General features: G+C 39.4%; 1 protein-coding gene across 2 annotated transcripts in view; it reads left to right on the top strand.

Annotated features, from left to right (window-relative positions):
- The window catches only part of ORC5 (origin recognition complex subunit 5), a 64,095-nt gene extending 53,034 nt beyond the window's left edge, over window positions 1–11,061 (top strand). For both annotated transcript variants that reach the window (XM_057364501.1, XM_057364502.1), the window contains 2 exons: window positions 5,537–5,649; window positions 9,173–11,061. In XM_057364501.1, the coding sequence (XP_057220484.1) occupies window positions 5,537–5,649; window positions 9,173–9,218 (159 nt within the window). In that variant the 3' untranslated portion in view covers window positions 9,219–11,061. The remainder of the gene's footprint in view (window positions 1–5,536; window positions 5,650–9,172) is intronic.
- Window positions 11,062–19,158: the final 8,097 nt, after the last annotated feature.

The following is a 19,158-nucleotide window of genomic DNA, read 5'->3' as shown; positions in this document are numbered from 1 at the left end:
ATTGTCTTTTAGAGACTAAAGGAAGTTTTGGCTGTCTTAATAAATGACTGAACCACTAATATGATGAAACTTTGAAAAAGTGAATGGAGTCTCCTCTTTCAATCTGTAAATCACCTAGATTTGCCTTAASTGAAATGAAATCAAGGTCTTGGAGATTCAGCACAAAATAATGAAATAATACTTGTGTGACAGGAACATTAAAAAACCCAAACTAATCAGGGACAAAGATTTCAAATAAAAACATTTGTAAAAGGAACTGCAAAGCAGGCTCGGTCTCTGTGTTTACCCCCCTGCATCCTGCACAGCCACCTATGGGTGTGTCACCAAAGGGAGAGAAGCAGAGGGTGCTGTGCAGTGGCACTGAGGCTGTGGCAGGGTCTGTTGCTGCATCAGTTAATGTCAAAAATATTTTGACTGTGTTAATAATAGAGTTTAAAAATAGAGTTGGATTACTTCAATTTGAGAAAAAAGATAAAATACCTAGCTGCAGCATGTAGTAATGAGTGTTAAACTGCACACTGGAAGGCTCTAAGTAATCTGGTGGGGTGTCCCTCCTGTTGTATTTTTTTTCATGCATTAAAATCCTTGTACAAAACATAATTCAGTATCAAAACTTGATTGTTCTGTACAAGCATTCAGAAAAGTKTTGATTTGCTTTTAATTTTTATGAGAACAGTTTTGATCAATTGCTGTCTTAAATACGTATAGTTGCAATGCTCTCTGGTTATCTTTCTGTATGAGCTTTTCAAATGAGGCTAACCTATGAGTATACTCTGGCTATAATTTTCATTGATATAATTTTAAGCAGGTTTTTTATGCTCACATAATTTGTTCTAGGGTCATTGAATTTAACTCCAGGGGAGTATTGCACAGTCATTTTGACTGAAATGTGTTTTGTAAATAGCATCGGGTGTTCCAAGTGCCTTGTTGCATAGCAGAGGTTTTACCATGTGCCCGAATGTGACTCCTGGCAGTGGTAGGTTTCGAACAAGTGCACTGGCTTTGACAGCCATGGGATGATGGTGCTGCAAAGCACCATTCATGTGACTGTGAAAGAATATAGTACCTTTGTCTGATGGTGCTGAATTTGGAAGCTCTTCGTTTCTTGGTACRTTTGACGTTCAGAATCTGTGTGTGACAGTGAGCCAGACTGAAGAGTTAGAATTAATGTTACATCTTGGGCAAGATAATTGAATATTATAAACTGTGGAGATGAAAAAATCCACCCAGATCATCTAGTATTTTTTCTGCCAGTTTGAAATTGTTCCTCATAGTGTTTTTAATTAATATTTTTTCAGTCCAGTTTAAAATGTACACGTGGTGAGATTTCAATCATGTCTCTGAGGAAATAGCCTCCTCCTCACCCCAAGTAGTCAGCATCATTKTCTCTGTTTAGTTTAATCCTATGGATTTGAGATATGTCACACACTTTGTTCAGACTATTTCCTGTGATAGTCTGTCATTGCTCACCTGAACTAACCAGGTGTTTCCCTGTATCATGGGTTCTAATTCTGCTCACGTTTTGCACCTCAGTGWATATTTTCTGACTTCTTGTGGTGTCCTTGGGAAGAGCCTGGCCTTTCTCAGCAGACAGCCCTTGCTTCTGGAATCCTTCTCACTTGCACACAGCCATGTGCTCACAAAGCTGGTCTTTGTGTCTGCTTGGGGAATGATGCAAGGCCCATCTGTTAGTCCAGGCTGATAGGAAAAAAAGCTGCCTTGAAGGATGGCTTGTGGGTTGCTTGTTTTTTCCAGAGGTTTCAATGTCCATGTTTGACCAATGCTCAGAAGCAATCTGAGCAGTTATTTCCTCCTGGGAGCAATTGTCTGCTGTGCTTTTATGATTATTCTCACCTTGGATCCAAGACTTCAGCAGCAGGTTTCTCACACAAATACATTTCAAAGCAAGCTCCATGTTCACTTACTTTTAAACATACCAGTGAAACCTGTTCCTTTACATCTTTCAGCTAAGTAAGTTTTTTTTCTGGTTTTCTTATTATTCCTGTAGAAAATGTAATTTACTTTTTAACTTTTGCTAGTATTAAATCATCGCAAATTTAAGTATTTTTTGAGAATATTTCTTCTAACTGTAATTTCTTTTGTTAAAAAGATTCTCAATAAATATTCTTTCTTATGTCACCCACACAGTTTTTCTGGCTTGTTTCTAGTCTGTTCTTGCCAGATGTTTTTTCCCAAGCTTTTGTGATAATGAAATGGAGCCACTGTACCCATGGTATTAAAAAAAAGTGCTTTCAAAAGCGGCAGTGTATTTTTGGCTAAGAACTACAATTAGTTTGGCATGACATTAATATTTTTCCATCTGTGTTTCAAACTTTTGAGATGTCTTAATTTAAGAACATATTGCCTCCAAAGCATTACAACAYCTGAACTTTTAAAGTAGGAATTGTTATTCAGTGCTGAAGTTATAAGCAGCACCTGGTACTTAAGAGTTAACTTAAGTGCATGAATGTTGGTGAATTGTAAAATTTTGCTACAAATACAGGTCTTAAACCCAGTTCATTCCACTGTATCCTGCTTTGCCAGGTGAATGCCCTAGGTAGGCACAGAGAGAGAGAGAGAGAGAGACTGTGTGATTGCAATTTCATGCAAAATAGCTCAGCTTCAGAAGCAGTTAAGAGTGCAAGTTAGGTCTGGTGGCAATTTAATACCCTACGTGGCTTTTTCTTCCTCTTTTCTTTGCCCCCACCCCAGGTAGCTGTCAGACATTCAGCAAAGAGGCGCTCAAGCCTCTTGCATCAGAAGGGATTTGGACCTTCTGTCTCCCAGCAGACTTCTGAACTATTTGATGAAGACAGTAATCTTTTATTTACTGGGTCTAGGTTCAGCACAGAATATTAGAAAAACTTGATAATTGCACATCTACCACAATTCAATCTTTTCCAACAAAGCAACTTATTGCACAAAATAGGTGTCTTGCCCATTTCTGTGGCTGACTCAGCTGCAGGATTCTCCTGCTATACTGTGTAAAGCATGAAAAAATTTAAGAAGTCATTGCTTTGGGGTGACCGAAGTCCTTTACTGGTTTTGATTGTCCCTGAACCTGTTGAAGAAGTTGTGCAAAGCTCCAGGCTGCTGCCCCCTCAGCAGGCATGGTTTTGGACATGTCCTTCAGAGGTCTCCCTGCACAACTAGGCCTCTGTAACTACATGTTGAATTCTACTCCAGAGACTAACAAGTTAGGTATTTTAGCTTCCAGCATTTGGCTGTCTGTAGGAAAGCTGGTGCCTACATACTTCCCTTATATCTAAGTTCTTTCTCTTTGTTTCTCCTGAGGCTGTTTGGGGATAAAACTGTTTCTTGCCTGTATGAATTGCAAATGGCAATTTTCTCTACAGCTGTCTTTTTAAGTGGTATCAGGGTCAGAACTTGCTGTTTCAGCACTTGCTTCCCTATGATGACATTTTATTAAACTAAGTATTGTGAAAGAAATATGTAAAAGGTTTCAGTTTTCTTAGTAARTTTGTTACTCTGATGATCAATAGCTTCATTTGTCTTGCAATACTGTAGATGAGTCTTTATTGTGTTGAGTCAAGAACATTAATGAAACTTAGTGTCCGGTCTGATACTATTTCAGATTTCTTGAGTCAGCCATTAGTAAGGAGTTTTACATTGCTGACCTCATGTCACACACAGAGCATTTGCTGCTAGTTGGAAGAGAAAATGTATAASTTGTTGAAGTATTGCTGGAGCATTTGTAACACAGCAGCAAGATCAGTTTTACATCCCACATAAAACTGAGATGGGTCCAACTTCAAACTGTGCAGGCTTTTGCTGTGGCCATGAGGAGCTTTAAGGAACCCTCCTGCTGTTCCCTCATAGGTGATTTCTGAATTGAGACCAGCTGCAAGTGTATAGTGCAAAAGTCATTTGCCAGTACTGGTGCACGAGGGTGCGGTTGTTACAGCAGATTCCTCCATAGTGCTTCTTCACTGACTGAATAAGGACTTTGTTGAGTGGAGAATGGAGAAGAGTGTGCTTCCAAACTCATGAATATTTTATGACTATAAACACCTAACAAGTTCGAGGTTTATCCCAATCCAGTGAAATGTGCAAAGTGATTAATAAACTGGAATTTGAGCCATTTGCCATATACTGAGTTAAATTTTCTGAAATTTTATCAATGCTAAAATTTGATAAATCGTGTAATTTATAGATCTAAATTAAGTAAATTAAATTTGTGACTGTGTGTAGGCCAGCATTCCTTAACCAAACTCCAAAGACTTTGCAGAATTATGGCATCCAAACTATTTTTGTCTTATGCTATATAAAAGAAAGGTTTTTTTAAGCACAGGCTGTTAAAAAAAWTGCCTCATTCTTGGGTATTATATTTTTTCTCTTCTCCACAAGTAGGTGTCATTTTTATATTATATTATTCCTACCTCCTACAAGCAGTGTCACAAATTTGAAAACCAAGTGTACTTTCAGAAAAAAAGTGTCATTATTACAGAGTTAGGATTGGTTTTTTTATTGATACTGGTAAGAACTTGCTGATGCTTTTATAGCACTGTGTTTCCTTGAACATTTGAACTGACATTTTCTTTYCTGATACATTTATTCCTGAGAAATTCCTTACTGTCCTATTATCATTATTCAGAAGTAGGTCATGGTTGGCTGTTTTTTTGAAAACAAGACCTGTGGCCAGATACCAGTTTGTCACAGAATGTAATCCCATTGCCCTGAATTGTCAGTGACATCTATTGCAAAGGCCAGGGAAAAAATTTATTTTCTGCTTTTACCTTTTTCTTTCCCTGGTATCTGGGAGGAGATAAGGAGACAATGGAATCAGTGCAGTGTCTTTTCCTAACTGAGTCAGAACGTGCTGGCTTTCTCAGTGGTGACACCCCACGATTGCACTTCAGTGGTACCACAGCCATCACTGGAGGAACAAAGACAGGGAAAAGTATGCTGGTACATTGCTATTTTGGTAAAATAATCAATGGCTCTGTCAAGATACTGTATGTGTGTTTGTAGGCAAATTTCTCTCAACTCAGGCCCTGCTCTTTTTAAGCATACAGTCTTCCAGCCTTTTCTTTCCAGCCTTCAAGTTCTTTTTAATCTGGAGTAGAGTGATACATCCATCTGTTCAGAATGTGGTATCAGCTGGCACAGGAATATCCAACTTTGAGTGGGAAAGTTCAAAAGCCAGTCTTCAGGGATAAAGGAAAGAAAATCCAAGTCTCTCCTGATTGTCAGGCAGAGATTTGGAAAATGCTCAGCTCATGCCTATTATTCCTGTTCCTCTGATCCAAACTCCAGGATAATTTTTGATAAGAAGGATGAAGGGTTTAGCCTGTGTCTCTCACTGCTTTGCTGTAAATGTAGTGACAAAATGTATGTACATTCCTGGGTTTTCTAGCTGAAGAACTATGTGGAAATCAGTGAGCAAGAAGGAGTGACTTTCTAGAGAAAAATGGGATTTGTGCCAATTGAAAAAAAAAAAAAAAAAGCAATAAATTGGCTGCTGCTATTCATGTTAACAAAAACTACTAACATTGCTACTGTCTCTTGTCTGTAGATCACCTCTCTTGTGACACTCCAGCTGTTATCCATGGTTGGCCAGAATGACCAGCTTGATGGACCGCGATACAAATGTACTGTATCTCTGGACTTCATCAGAGCTGTTGCCCGGTGAGTCTGAGTTTGTTTGCTGTGGTATGTGCTGACTTCAAAGAGACTTCGAACCATTTGCTTAGTCTGTAGCTCTTTGCAGACCAGCATAGAAAACCTAGGTGTTTTCTGAAAATGACTGACTAAGTCATCTTATTTATGAGAAATGTTGTACCCAGGTAAGTATAGTCCCCTCCTGTTTCGAAAAAGATTGATGTTACAGTGGCACTATGTGTTACAGTAACATACTGTCTTTGTGCTTAATTAAGGTCAGGGACTTCATGTGAAAATACTGCTCTAAAATGTCAGTCATTTCATTACAAAAAARCAAATTATGGTATTTGAATCTGAAATTATGTTGAGTTCTTAACAGTGTTGTGCATATGATATAAAAACTACATAGGTTATAAGAAGTCTTACACATARACTATCCTGCGTGATCTGTAATTGATACAAGCTATTTCAGTCAGTGGACATAGGTATATCACCATCTTTGTTTATCTAGAGCCTTCAGTYGTGAAGTCTGAGAACAGTTCCAGATCCATCAGGAGAGATGGCAATAGTTTGCAAACAGAAATATGTGCAATACAAAGGCAACAATGAGGCCTATGTCTCGTATTTATTAAATGCCACCATTGCATCATACCTGTTGCTGCCATCTTATTAGCAAGTCTTGAATAAACAGTCTATAACCAAAACAGAGTCCAGAAATTACATGTGTCAAAAAGGAGAAATGTTCTCAGGGTCAGCTCTTCTCTTTAATATGGGATTTCAGAGGAACCTGAGGTGTAGACTGTATGCCATAACCTCAGTGCACATGTTGCTCTCTTGAGCTACTGAATGTCCAGTAGCCTTGTCAGTAAAGGGAACAGATTCAGTAATTTCAGTTTTCAGTTGGACAGGCCAGAGRATGAAACTTTGTCTGGCTCAGGTCTGACCAGACCACACTGCCAGGACCTCCCCAGCTTTTCTATGTCAGTTTGCTATTCCCGGCAGTAAAGTCACTTGTGAGTGATGCCCTGAAAAAGCTCCCCCTGGTACCAAGTACAGCAGACCATCTGCTTAGCAACATGGATCATTGTGTATGCACTTATACATTGGATGTAGGCTTGAATTGGGATACTGGAAATGACAAGCCCTTACCTTGCAACTTTAACATCCTTAGAAGTTTCAGGGACTCCATTAAAGTTGCTCAAAGGTAGAGATGGCCAGAAAACAGGACCAAACTTGTGCTGTGCAGCTCATGCTTACTGGAGAAAGTAGTTGCCAGAGACACTGTCACTTCAAACCTCAGTGTATGCTGTGGTGTTCTGGCATGCTTTCCTTTAGGTCTGATGACTGTATATGTGTATATATATGTATGTATGTACACATATGTGTATCCAAACTGACTTTTTCTATGTGTTATGAAGAAGAAAGCAGTTGGTTTTTTCTCCCCATCCAAGTAGTTTGCAGCCTGTATATGGCTGTTTACCTGACATGATGGATTTTAAAGTTGGCCTGTTCTTTTCTCCTGTTTCCCCCTTTTTTAATCTTGCTTTGTTCTTGTATTGCAATTTTTAGTAAAATACATTTTTCAGCCCACAGTATTTATTAAATCCTAAAGGAGGAAAATCCATWAAAAAAAAAMAACATGTTTTCACACACTCATATTAAATGAGTTTCCTTCTTCTCTGGTGGGGCTGCTAGCTGTAGGCATGATCTTATGTCCTTAAGGAAATTTTATTTTCTATCTGTGCAATAGTTGTGGTTATATTTGTCACAGAGAAGAAACTGCTTTGCAGTTTCAGCCAAAATACATATTAAGTAAGCAGCCCATCATCTTCTGATTCTTCTTTCTCTCTTACAGCAGTCGTAGTGAAATAAGTTTGTTAGTCACTAAAATCTTCAGATACCTCAGCCTTGCTCCCATCTCAGCCTTGTTACTCCTTGTTATTCCTATTCCCTAATGGAAGGTTGAGGAGTGCAAGGAGTGGGACAGAAAAGGATGCTCTTTCCCTCCCCACCCCCATTCAAGCTGTTCAGATTGTCATTTCATTTTCTGTATYTTTTAAGAAAAAGTGAAGACTGCATTTTAAAAAAAGCTACCTGTTTTTGGAAAAGAGTAAAAAACTTGTGTCTCTTCCTGGCCTGGTGATTTTAATGTGGTAACTGCTAAAGTGCACCGTCTCTCTTTATTACCACAGAACTTCATGTTTGGCCCTGTTCTGTGGCATATACTTAGTCTTTGTGGAAACATTTCCATGTTTTTTACCACATAGTAGTTAAATGTTTAGATGAAGATAAAGTTAGGTATTCCTTTGTTAGAAATAATTTCAAACYTAAGTTCATACATTTTCTCTAGCTGAAGTGGGACTCTCTTAGTGTTTATTGAATGTAATGGATCTTTTCAGAGAGTCTGTAATAAACCCAGTTGTTATGACAGGACAATTCTGTTTAATTTAGTTGATAAGGTCAGCATGTGTTAGTGAGTGTGATTTTGTTTCTGTGGAAAGCCTTGTAATTAAAGCACTTTTTTTGAGTGACACAATGTTGTGCAAGCTTAACAGTGGCAGTTAATGTCTTCAAATTTGTCACTGGATTACTAARTAGACTCCAACTGAGTGTTTCCTGTTATGTATCTTGGGGATTTCTAAACTTTTTCTCTGTCCGATATGATGTTGTATGGAAACTTTTTGAAAAGTGGGTTACAGGCTGATGCATGAACAGAGAACATTAAATGATTGTAGTCCAACAAATAAGAATTCAGCTAGCTAATCTCATTTAGTATTGTTAGCAGTTATTTTTGTATCACTAAATACTTTTTAAAAAAAAAAATCTTTTAATTTTATACTTGTCATTATGTGCAGTAATTTGCATTATTTATTCAAACAGTAAACCCTAAAGTCTGAGTGTTAGATTGTATAGAAGAATGAGCTTAGAGACAAAAAAAATAATTATATGTTTTATTCTACTGCTGTTTCATTTTGCCTGCCATTAAAGTACAAAAGTGTACATTAAAATCTTCTATCCCATTGAGTGGCATTCTTGGATTTTTCAAATTTAGCTATGAACATGGGTCAACTGCTGTCAAGACTGAAACAACACAGACTGCAAATGAATAGAAATGAAGGAGTTACATAGTACATGCTAAAAACAGGTGGTTTGGRAGATGAACAAAACATTCAATAGCATAAAAGGTTGTTGCTTTGCATCACCAACTAGAATAGCAAGTTTGCCATATGAAAATAYAATCTTATTAATATTGATATATTTTTACTGTTTAATTTTTACTGTTAATTTCTTATTGAAATAAGAATCTTCATTTCTTAACTAGGAAGTTGTTTTATTTCTTTTTTAGAATCCTACAAAGTTTAAATAATCAGAAGAGAGGTGCTGTAAATAATGATAGAAATTAAAAATTCATTAATCCTTKCTTGCATTTCTTTTGGGGATATTGCTTGATTTTGAGTGCACAGAATGTCCCACATTGCTGTCTCCAAACAGGTTAAAGTTTTAGCAGTGTTAAGATGATTGCTCTAATATACTGTGTTTTTGTTTATAGGACTGTGAACTTCGACATAATAAAGTACTTGTACGATTTCTTGTGAAAACAAGCTTCACAGCCATATGGACACTGTGACAATGACTAAGGCAAGCTGTGTTCATCTCTCTACTTAGCTGGCCAGAAAGAAGAGTATTTTGGCGCTTTTGGATTTGTCCAAACAGGTGCTGGCCCAGCATGGAACCTGATGAAAATACTCTGATTGGTCTGGGTGGATCTGAGCAGAGGACTATTTACCAGGGACCCTGGAGTATTTGGAAGCAATGTGTTAATTATAAACAGCAGGGTTTGAGCACAATCTGTTCTACTCTTAATGATGTTATCTTAACACTGAAATTGCCTGAAACCCATTTACTTAGGACTGCATTTTGCTCTATGAACTCTCCCCAGTGCTTTGAACATGGCAGCAGCCGTTGTTTGTATGCCCAGTCTTTTCACTTCCTCTCCACAGGAATCTTTGCAATTGCCTGCCAAAGCAGCTTTTCCTGAGGCCACCATTTTAGGAGAGTGGGGTAGCAAAGTATAATAAACATAAGAACATATTTAAAAATCAWGCTGGTACAAACTCATCTTTCCCTTCAGTAGTATGTAGGCAGACTGTTAYGCTGTTATATGGAGATCAGGATGATAGGAAACTCCCAATTAGTCACCATAGTCTCTTTTTCAGACCATTCATAAATGTTGAYAATGAAACTATTTTTACAAAGTTCTACTTTAAAGAAGTAATTGATTCTGAAAATTTTATCTCTGTGTCAACTTGAAATGTATTATTTTTGCTTCAACATTYTATAGCCCTTTTATGCTCATCCAGTTACATGAAATGCTAATTATAATGCCGTGTGGAATTAACGTATTTTTAAGATACACACCATGGAATGGCTTTTGTAACAGCCTTGTTCCTGTAGGAGAGGATGGCACAGCTGCCTTTTCATCAGAAAGGGAGCAATTCAACAGGTGACAGCGTCTTTCTGCAGCAGTTCCCCAAAAGAGGTGGAGTAGTGAATAAACAATGTGGTATTGTAACATAAAACTTCATCCTTGGAAATACCTGACAGAATACACTACAATTTAGGTTACAAGTAGAAGATTGTCAACTTATGGAGCATTAAAATCCTCTAGTCCAGTTGGAGGTTATTGTCTTCATGAGTCTGAGGATTTCTGTAACCCTCTTGAAAACTTCACATCTCACAGCTTTTTACTTAGATGTTTTTCTCTTGAAATCTCACCTTGACACCTTTGCTCACCTTCTGTTTGGCAGCAGAAGACTGTGGCAGGTCCTAAGTTGAACGTTATGGTTTTTTTTCAAGGAAATATCATTAGTCTTTCCTCCTTGCTCTTATGTTAGAAATGGTCAAATACCCTGAACATATGTAGTCTTTACTCTTGTTTGTCTTTCTTGCTTTGATTTGCTTTGCTTTCTTTTTTTCTTGCTTTCTTGCTTTCTTTTTATGTTTTCTTTTTTTGTTGCTTGCTTTTTTCCCCCTCAATTGTGGATGCATGGCCATACTTCTGGATTCAGACCCAAGTGACAAAAGCATCCTTCTGGCCAAGCTCTGGCTTCCTCCCTCAGGGGAGTGTGAAAGGGCAGCGATGAATCATCTCCGTGATCTGTTTTCCTTCCTACCGCTGAGCTGGATCAAACCCTGCACCTGTCCATGAGRTGGCAACATTTGTCACACTTACTGAAGTGCTTGGATGTAAATACATKGCCTGTTTCAAAAATGTTTACTACCTGCTTTTGTTTTTACTTATTTAGATGTCCATAATGGGAACTTTGGGCTAAACTTTACAGTGCCTTTCCATCTTCGAGCTACTGCTGGGCTGAACTTGGTTCTTGTGGATCTCCTGTATCAATACCTAGGACTGCAATTTGTAATGGAAAGAAGTTTTGAAGTGTTCATGTGTCAACTAGTCCACATAAAACAATAGCAGGGATCATAGGGATTTGTAATTTCTGATGTGGATTAGACTTTGATAAATGAAACATGATGGGACTGATAAGTGCTGCAAAACTTGAGTCACAAAATTTCATTTTCAGTAACCCTAATCATCCCCACCAAGCAGCCCAGACCCTCAAAACCCTTCAGCTGCAAATTTGGAGCACAAATTAGACCTAAAGTAAAGGTCCTAAAAAGTAAACAGTGAGAAAACTTGGTGCTACTGATATTTTTTCAATCTAATTTCTTCTGTGCTAACCTTATGAGTATTGATGATTATTTCCAGTGTAAATCCAAAGGATGAGGATATAATTTTTGTGGAATGTTGTTAATTTGACTGAAATTAGGTTAACTAGAGAAGGAGTAGTAACTGAGGATCTGTTAGACAGAACCGCTTTCCTTACTTTGAAGGCACTTTTGTGACCTTAGTGAAAGACTCCTATCAGTGAAATAAAATTTAAAGCTGAATCAGCAGAGTATGAGAATGAACAAGGTGACTGAAGTGTAGATGATTGATGTAGGCTATAACTATGCTGATGATGAATAGTAGGACTTATTCTGACAAACTAGAAATATTCCTATATAGCCATGTCAATGAGTTTATAAATTACTGCTGAGTTTCTTACTAGATACCTTAGCAATATTCTGAGATCCCATTTTCATGGATGAGGTGCAGCCTCCTTCAGCCTTCCCTGGGCCAGGATTTCACMTCTTCTACAGGTGGTTTTAAGAATTGTGCAAACAATGCAGAGCAAAACAGTTGTTCAGCTAATCAGAAATTCTTCAGTACCTTAGTGCTGCAGTATGTATTTTAAAAATAACGAATCATTTTTTGTAATCTCCAATCACAATACATTATAGTACTGTAAAAATTGAAGCCTTACAGTGTCTGTCTCCAATGGCTGATCAAAACATGAACAGGAATTGGGGTTTGATCTTACATGGAGAAAATCATGGAAAAAGAAATGCAGCTATTATCAGYTGTGAAAAAATTAGTGCCCTTGAATAGCTCTGACTTTATCAACAGCTGCATTTTCAGCATATAACATGGAGATTTAAAAAAAAAAAAAAAAGGCTGGCAAGTCTACATCTACTTGTAATATCATAGTATATTCACTCTTTTTGGACTGTGATTTGTCTTACTCTGGTTCTCCCAGAAGCTGCTGCTTCTACTGTAACAATTCCTGTAGCTATTGTCTCTCTTTTGGGGTGAGTTAAAGAAATATTTATTTCAGTACCTTCTGAATTCTGATGCTTCTAGACACTATTTGAAAATACATTCATTTGTGCCATGGATTGAATTTTTCTGGAATCCACCAAGTGCCATTTTGACAAGATCATTCAAGCACTATGTTTTCCTCTCATAACTATAACAACCAGCCACGCCAGAAGAACGGTTGAAGAACAGGATTTCCAGCAGGAATATAGGAGATACTGCATGTCTGTGTCTTGTGAGCAAAATGTACCCTGTTGAGTATCTCAGGATTGGATACTCCGTCTGCACTTGTATTTGCAGAGATGGTGGGGAAGAGTGAGAAAATAGCAGGTTCTYGAGGGCTGCCTGAAGGTGGGCATTCTGTGTGTTCTGGTCAGCCCAGACAATAGGAACAGGACATTTTCTCCATCCAGAAGTAAATGCTACCCAAAGTGGAGCAACTTCTCCAGTTTTCTCAATGATGGAATGCCATAATTTACAAAAAAGTCTTATCATTGCTAGTAAATATGCACTGAGATAAGGATACACTTGATTAGCAAGTCTAATCGTAAACAATACAAAATTTTTATGCATTTGTAGATAGTCTAATAGCTCCACTAGAAAATTGAATGGGAGATTAATAGCAAAAACTGTGGTTTTTATCTCAGCATCCCTGTGACATCTTTTGCTATGAACAGGCTGATCAAATAAACTGTACAATACTCGGATAAGGGTAACTTTTTGATTCTTTATTTTTGTGTATGTTTACTGAAACCATTTAAAGAATAAATCTGAAAACAATACAGAAACTGCAGAAGTACAATCCTTATTCATGACCATATATGTTTTCTTGAAAACTGATGTCTTTAGAAAGCCACAGCTCAATGACAATGTCTGTGCTAAACAGAAAGTTGAAAAATATCATACTGTTTGTTATTGGACACTAKCAATATATCAGTCATGTATTTGACTAACCAAATATCCACCCAGGTGTCTGATATCAAGAAGCTCAGAAATGTGGTATTAAAATAAGACCAACACTGTCAAGCAGCCCGTGGATGGGGGTGTTCCCATGCTGTTTAACAAGTGGATGTCTGTCTGTAAGCAAGGAGTCTTGGAGTGAGAACAYGATGTCCACAGTGTCGACTTAATGTTTAAAGTGTTGTACTTAGTACTTGGAACACCTCCTCCTCTGCCAGTGATCAATACCCCATTTTTCCAAAGCAGCAGAAGTATCCCTGACTCTTCCTTTCATTTGGTTCAAACTACATTTGGTAATAAATAATTTCCACTGGTGTGTTGCAGTTGCYGAAAAGGATTTGCTATGCAGTTCTTCCAAGGGAGTTACCACCACAGGCACAAAGTACTGAAAGAAAATACATGTTCACTGCCTACCATTTGAGTAGGCAGCCAGTCARCTCCAGGAGGGAAACAGGCTGGGCTTTCCTTTGAGGTGAAGTTGTGGATGAACTTCCACTTTTGACACCTTTGGTGTTTTGAAGGATCCAGAACTCTACCAGACTTCTGTATTCCTCTCTGTTTCTTCCTGTACCCTCCCACTGTAATTCTGTGTTATTTTTTGAAATGGTTCTTGCAGAAGTCTTCACCAGAAGCACAGCCATCTCCTGGCCTTGACATCCCCCAGGAGATCTCCCACAAGCAAACAGAGCAGGAGGGCTGCTGTGGGCTGTCTGTCCCCCCATGGTGCAGGTGTGCATTGTTCAACTAACCTGTTGCCACATCCTGTCTTCTGCCTTTGTTTGAATATTCAGAGAGGGGTCTGTTGTGTGCTTGAGGGCAGGTGTTCAGCTTCAGCAAGGTCCTTTTCCAAAACCTGCTTAACTGTGTTGAACTATGAACGCTGTACTGCCATCTTGTACTTGATGTTCRTATTTCATATTCGTTCACTTTTGATAAAATGCTGATGAAAAGCCCATGTCAGTGTCAGACTGATGTAGTAAATGTGATTTTTCTGAAACAGCACAGCAAAGGTGCAGCTTTGCCTAAATTCATTCAGCACATATGTTCCATTTTCCTGGCACATACTGATTTTCTACAGAACAGGATTTCTAATATGCAAATAGTTTCTGCATCTGATTCTTGTTCAGGGCAATATGTGCTGCTCATTATTTCATGTACTTTGTTCAGATAGTTGAGTTTGGAGAAATCAAGTAGGGCTGGGAGGGCTGGGAGATAGAGCTTTGCTAGCAGGCATTCCTGTAGCCTATGCATTGGTAGTTCAGCAGCTGAGCACTTCCTCTGTCTTCATGTAAATAATGAGGATTTTCATATGGGCACCCCTAAATCCTGAGTCAGAGAATAGGTTGTAAAGAGAGAATGGCCGAGAGTAACATGAGTAACCTCTCATTAAGACAGTCTCTCCAGGTGAGGGAGCCTGTTTCTACAAAATCCAGCAAAAGAAGAACGTACCCAAGAGACAGTGATGGAGAACAAAGTTGTTTACCATACTGATGGCAAAAACCTTGGTTATATTCTTCTTTTGGCATTGTTTCTCTTTAGTTAAAGAGTTTTTACAGTATTTATGATGGGGCTATTTCTTCCTCTGCCCCATTTCCACCAGTACGATCCCAGCTGATTTTTCTTCCTCTGCCATTGCACCCASTGGAGTGAAAGTTCCTGTCTGGTGGCTCTGTGGCTCTGTGATGCCCCCCTGGATGCCMGCCCTGGTGTTGCCATCCCAATGCAACTCAGCATCTCAGGCTTGGGATAGCAACAGCAGAGAGTGGTTGTTTCATCTTGCAGGGTGTAGGAACTTCAACAACAACCCTGAAAAAGAAAGACGTGATGTGAATAAGCAAAAACRTCTACGAGGGAGGCAAATTATGTTATTCGTGTGCAATTACAGCAGTTCCTGAATTCCAGCTGCATGGCTGAATGAATACCCATCCCATTTCCTCACATTTACATTTTCTATGCTGTTTTTGATTAYTTCTTAAGGATGCAAATCATTAGAAACAACAAATAGCTGGGAGTCCTGCTCAAACTTCTGAGAACGGTGTCACATTGAGATTTGGGAATTTCAGAGAAAATGAGAAGAACAACCAAAGACAAGTACACGATTTCTCCAGTGCTGTAAACAAACCTGTAGCTCCTGCCTCCCGGGGAGGGGAGCTTCCTCTTCTGTCAGCACAGGCTCTTTCACTTGACTGAGCCTGGGGTTGGGGCATGTGCAGGAACCTTAAATAGCTTCTTCAGTGCTGCTCCTCACTTCAAGCAAGATAGAACATGTCTGGAGCAATCAGTAAAGAGATGTGTTTATGTATGCTGAGCATGTTGCTTTTTAATGGCTTAGAATTCTTTATCTAAGTCAAGAGTGTGGGGGAATTTCTTTGGTTGGTTATAGAAAAAGCAAATATGAGGGTTGTGCAAATAGTCACAGTTACTTTCTGCAAAGTAATTTGTCCTCAGCAATACCTCTGTGGTTCACCATCCACAGTGTCTTCTTTTAAAGTCAGACCACTCAAGATACRGAAGCTGATCCCTCTGATTCATTTGGGATGTATTTTCAGAAATAAATAATCTCATTCTTAAAATAAGTGGGGAAGCAGAGGATTACACTGAAAATTCAAACTGCTCTGTGTTGGGTAGCCTTCATACTACAGGAGTCAGAAATCYTGATTTCAGAATGCTACATAAATATGTGGCTGGTTTATATTTTGCTCARATGGTACAGATTCATGAATTTTGGTGTGGAAGGCAATTAAATGTTTGACTATAGGCAGATGTTTTCCCTTAGTAGCTAAAGAATAGCTCATCCATCAGAAAAGACAGCACTGTCTTTGCATGTTCACAAGTTCTCCATGATACATTGAGATAGAGGAGGAAGTCAGGTGATGCTGCTGTTTCCTTCTCAATTTCCCTTCCTGGGAAAGCAAAGATGGTGATARAGCACATGAGATCATGAATATGAAACAATACTGTCAGTAAGACACGGATCACCACAGGTTTCTGATGATCCAAGGTCTGTGACTACAGGCTGCCTTTAGAGCCAYTGGCTTTTCTTTGGGGATGTCATCTTTGATGCTTCTCAAAATACTGAACACATCTTTGTGCCAAGATGCTGCTGTTGTGCTTTCACCTGAGGACGAGAAGTTTGGAGCAGARGACCTGGGCATACATTTGGGCACAGAGATCTAGAATGGTTACAGGGATCACTGTATGGAACAGATCTGCTCCTCATTCATCTTGTTTAAATCACAGAAGACAACCRGTCTCAACAGGGATCAGGCTAATCCTTTTTACTGTTTGTGTTAAACAGTCCTTGCTCATTAAAAACTGGAATTTCTTTTTGCATGAAACGAGTAAGTTGGCATAGGCTGCTTACCCAGTTCCAACTCTGGCTGCTGAGAAAGTAATTCTTTTATTTTTAGCAGGTTAAGGAACATCATTTTTATGCTAACCTTTTTTGCTTTTGAATTCTTTTCTACAGATGCCTTCCAGAAATCTTTGGATGTTCGATATGTTACTATAGATATATAGTAAAATTTTGACAGCTTTCTTACTGCTCGAAACCTGCGGTTCCCTGCAGAGACCTTTTCTTCACTGTAGTCTTATTGCCAAGTTGTCAGAGCATTAATTAAACTAGAAGAATAAGGCATTGCATGTCATTTCCTATASTGGATGCCTTCATATCAGGGACATATCTCCATGGTAAGAACCTGTATATAAACAAAAAATAAGCCTGGCAACAATACAAAAGCTCATGCAGGCTTTTAAGTGAGAAACACAGCAAAAGAAAATACAGCATTTAAAGCAAAGTATTTCTAGGGGAAAGGAAGAGTGCTGAATACTCATTGCAGTCATTAAGAACAAATGCGATGATTTTGTTTGGTTATTTGGAATATTCCAATGCTACTTYTAATCTCCACATTTTAGGTGTTTATTGGCTCAAACCTAAAAAGGTTTCYTATTCTAAATCCCTCTCATTTATTACCGGTAGACTTTATGTCCCTTAGTGGGATTATGAATTCTCTGTACAAACACATAAAATTATGTATAGTAAAACTTTACTCTGTATAAACTGCTAATAATTTGCATGCTTTTTATTTGCTGCATGGATCAAAATATCTTCATATATTATACATCACCTCYCAATCTGATGTACATTTACTCTGCTCTTTAGAAGCTTAAAAGTACAACACACATGTTGATGTATTTCCTGCAATAAAATGAATAGATGCTCAAACTATAATTGCAATCCACCATTTGCTAACCCTGCAGGCAGAGCCACAGCACTACAAGAAAAGGAAGTTTTTTCTTTTTTTTCTCACATTTTCAAGGCTATGGGTTTTTGTGACTCTTCACAAAATAAATTTGATCATTTGCTGCCAAACTGAAAGAAAAACAAGAAATATTTTCAAGAGCTGAAAGGAAAAAAACTGCTATAGAGATTACAAGATAAAGGGGATAAAATTGTCTGGAGGTATAAAACTGCCATGGGTACACAGGGACCTTCCCTTTCTTCTTGCCATGTATGGAGCAGGTCCTGAGGGGTTACATGCAAAGACTCTCCATGACAGGGAACACTGYAGCTGTTTGTACCTGGCTGTGCCACTGAGGCTTGCGACGAGTAGAGGGACATGTCACAGACTTGGTCACGGGCCGGGCAAGAGCACAGGAGTGTTGAACTGTAAGATCTGGAGAGCATTGGCTGTGTCCTCCCTCTCAGCCAAACACAAGAGCACTGGTGGTCTCTCAACACATTATTTGAAATGTTTTCGAGCTTTAGAAGTCACTGCTCTAATGAGGAAGGTTTGTTAGCTCCATATATGTTCAGGGCTGGAGTTACTCTCCACAGCAGCCTTCACTCCTCAGGAGCTCCAAGTCCAAGATGGGCGGTGTGGCCAGAGGTTTTGGTATTTTCAGGGTGGCTGTTTTGTTGTAGACAGGTAAATGGAATGGCTGTGCTGCCAGGAGCTGCTTGTAGCAGCATATGTAGTATGTTCCCTTTTTTTTTTCTTAGTGTCCTCATAGAATCACAGAATATTCTGAGTTAGAAGGGACCCATCAGGATCACCGAGTCCAGCTCTCAGCCCTGCACAGGACAGCCCAAGAACCACACCCTGTGCCTGAAAGTCCAAACACTTCTTGAGATCTGTCACGCTGGTGCTGTGACCACTTCCCTGGAGACCCTGTTCCAGTGCCCAGTTACCTTCTGTGGTGAAAAAYGTTGTTCTAATGTCCAACCTAAACCTCCCATGATTCAGCTTCAGGACATTTCTTTGGGTCCTGTCACTGGTCACAAGAGTGAAGAGATCAGTGTCTGACCCTCCACTTCCCCCATGAGGAACTTGTAACTGCAGTGAGGTGTTCGCTCAGACTCCTCCAGGCTGAAGAGACCAAGTGACCTCAGCTGCTCCTCATGTGGCTTCCCCGTCGTGCCTGGCTGTCACTGGCACTCCGGGTGTGTGTGCAGCAGCACAGTGTGGGTGCCAGTCTCGGAGTTACACTTCAGCAGAGCAGTTTCACACTTGTGCCACTTCAATCCTGCACAAGCCTTTCCCAAGGAATCCAGTAAGATGCCTGGCTGGCTGTTTGCTGGGGAGTGTGTCCAGGTATTCTACATCTCAGGCAGCTTCTGATGCTGTACCTGGGGGCCCAACGCTGTCTCAGGCATGCCCTGAGGAATTGGGGCCAGCCCTGCAAGGGTGGATGAGAGGTCTCCTCCTTCTGGGGTAGCCAGGAGCTCAGTTTTGTGCTGGGCACCCCAGGCACACCCAGGGAACATTGAASTTCTACGATGCTGGGCCATGCTCACAACCTCCTCTTAAGTGTCAGAGTGAGCCATGAGCCTCCTGCTTGGCAGAGGCAGATTTGCAGCACGGCTGCTGCCA

Source organism: Malurus melanocephalus, unplaced genomic scaffold (genome assembly GCF_030028575.1).
Source record: "Malurus melanocephalus ecotype Western Australia unplaced genomic scaffold, MMel_1.1 scaffold_39, whole genome shotgun sequence".
Taxonomy (NCBI): domain Eukaryota; kingdom Metazoa; phylum Chordata; class Aves; order Passeriformes; family Maluridae; genus Malurus; species Malurus melanocephalus.
This window is presented reverse-complemented; position numbering and strand designations above follow the sequence as displayed.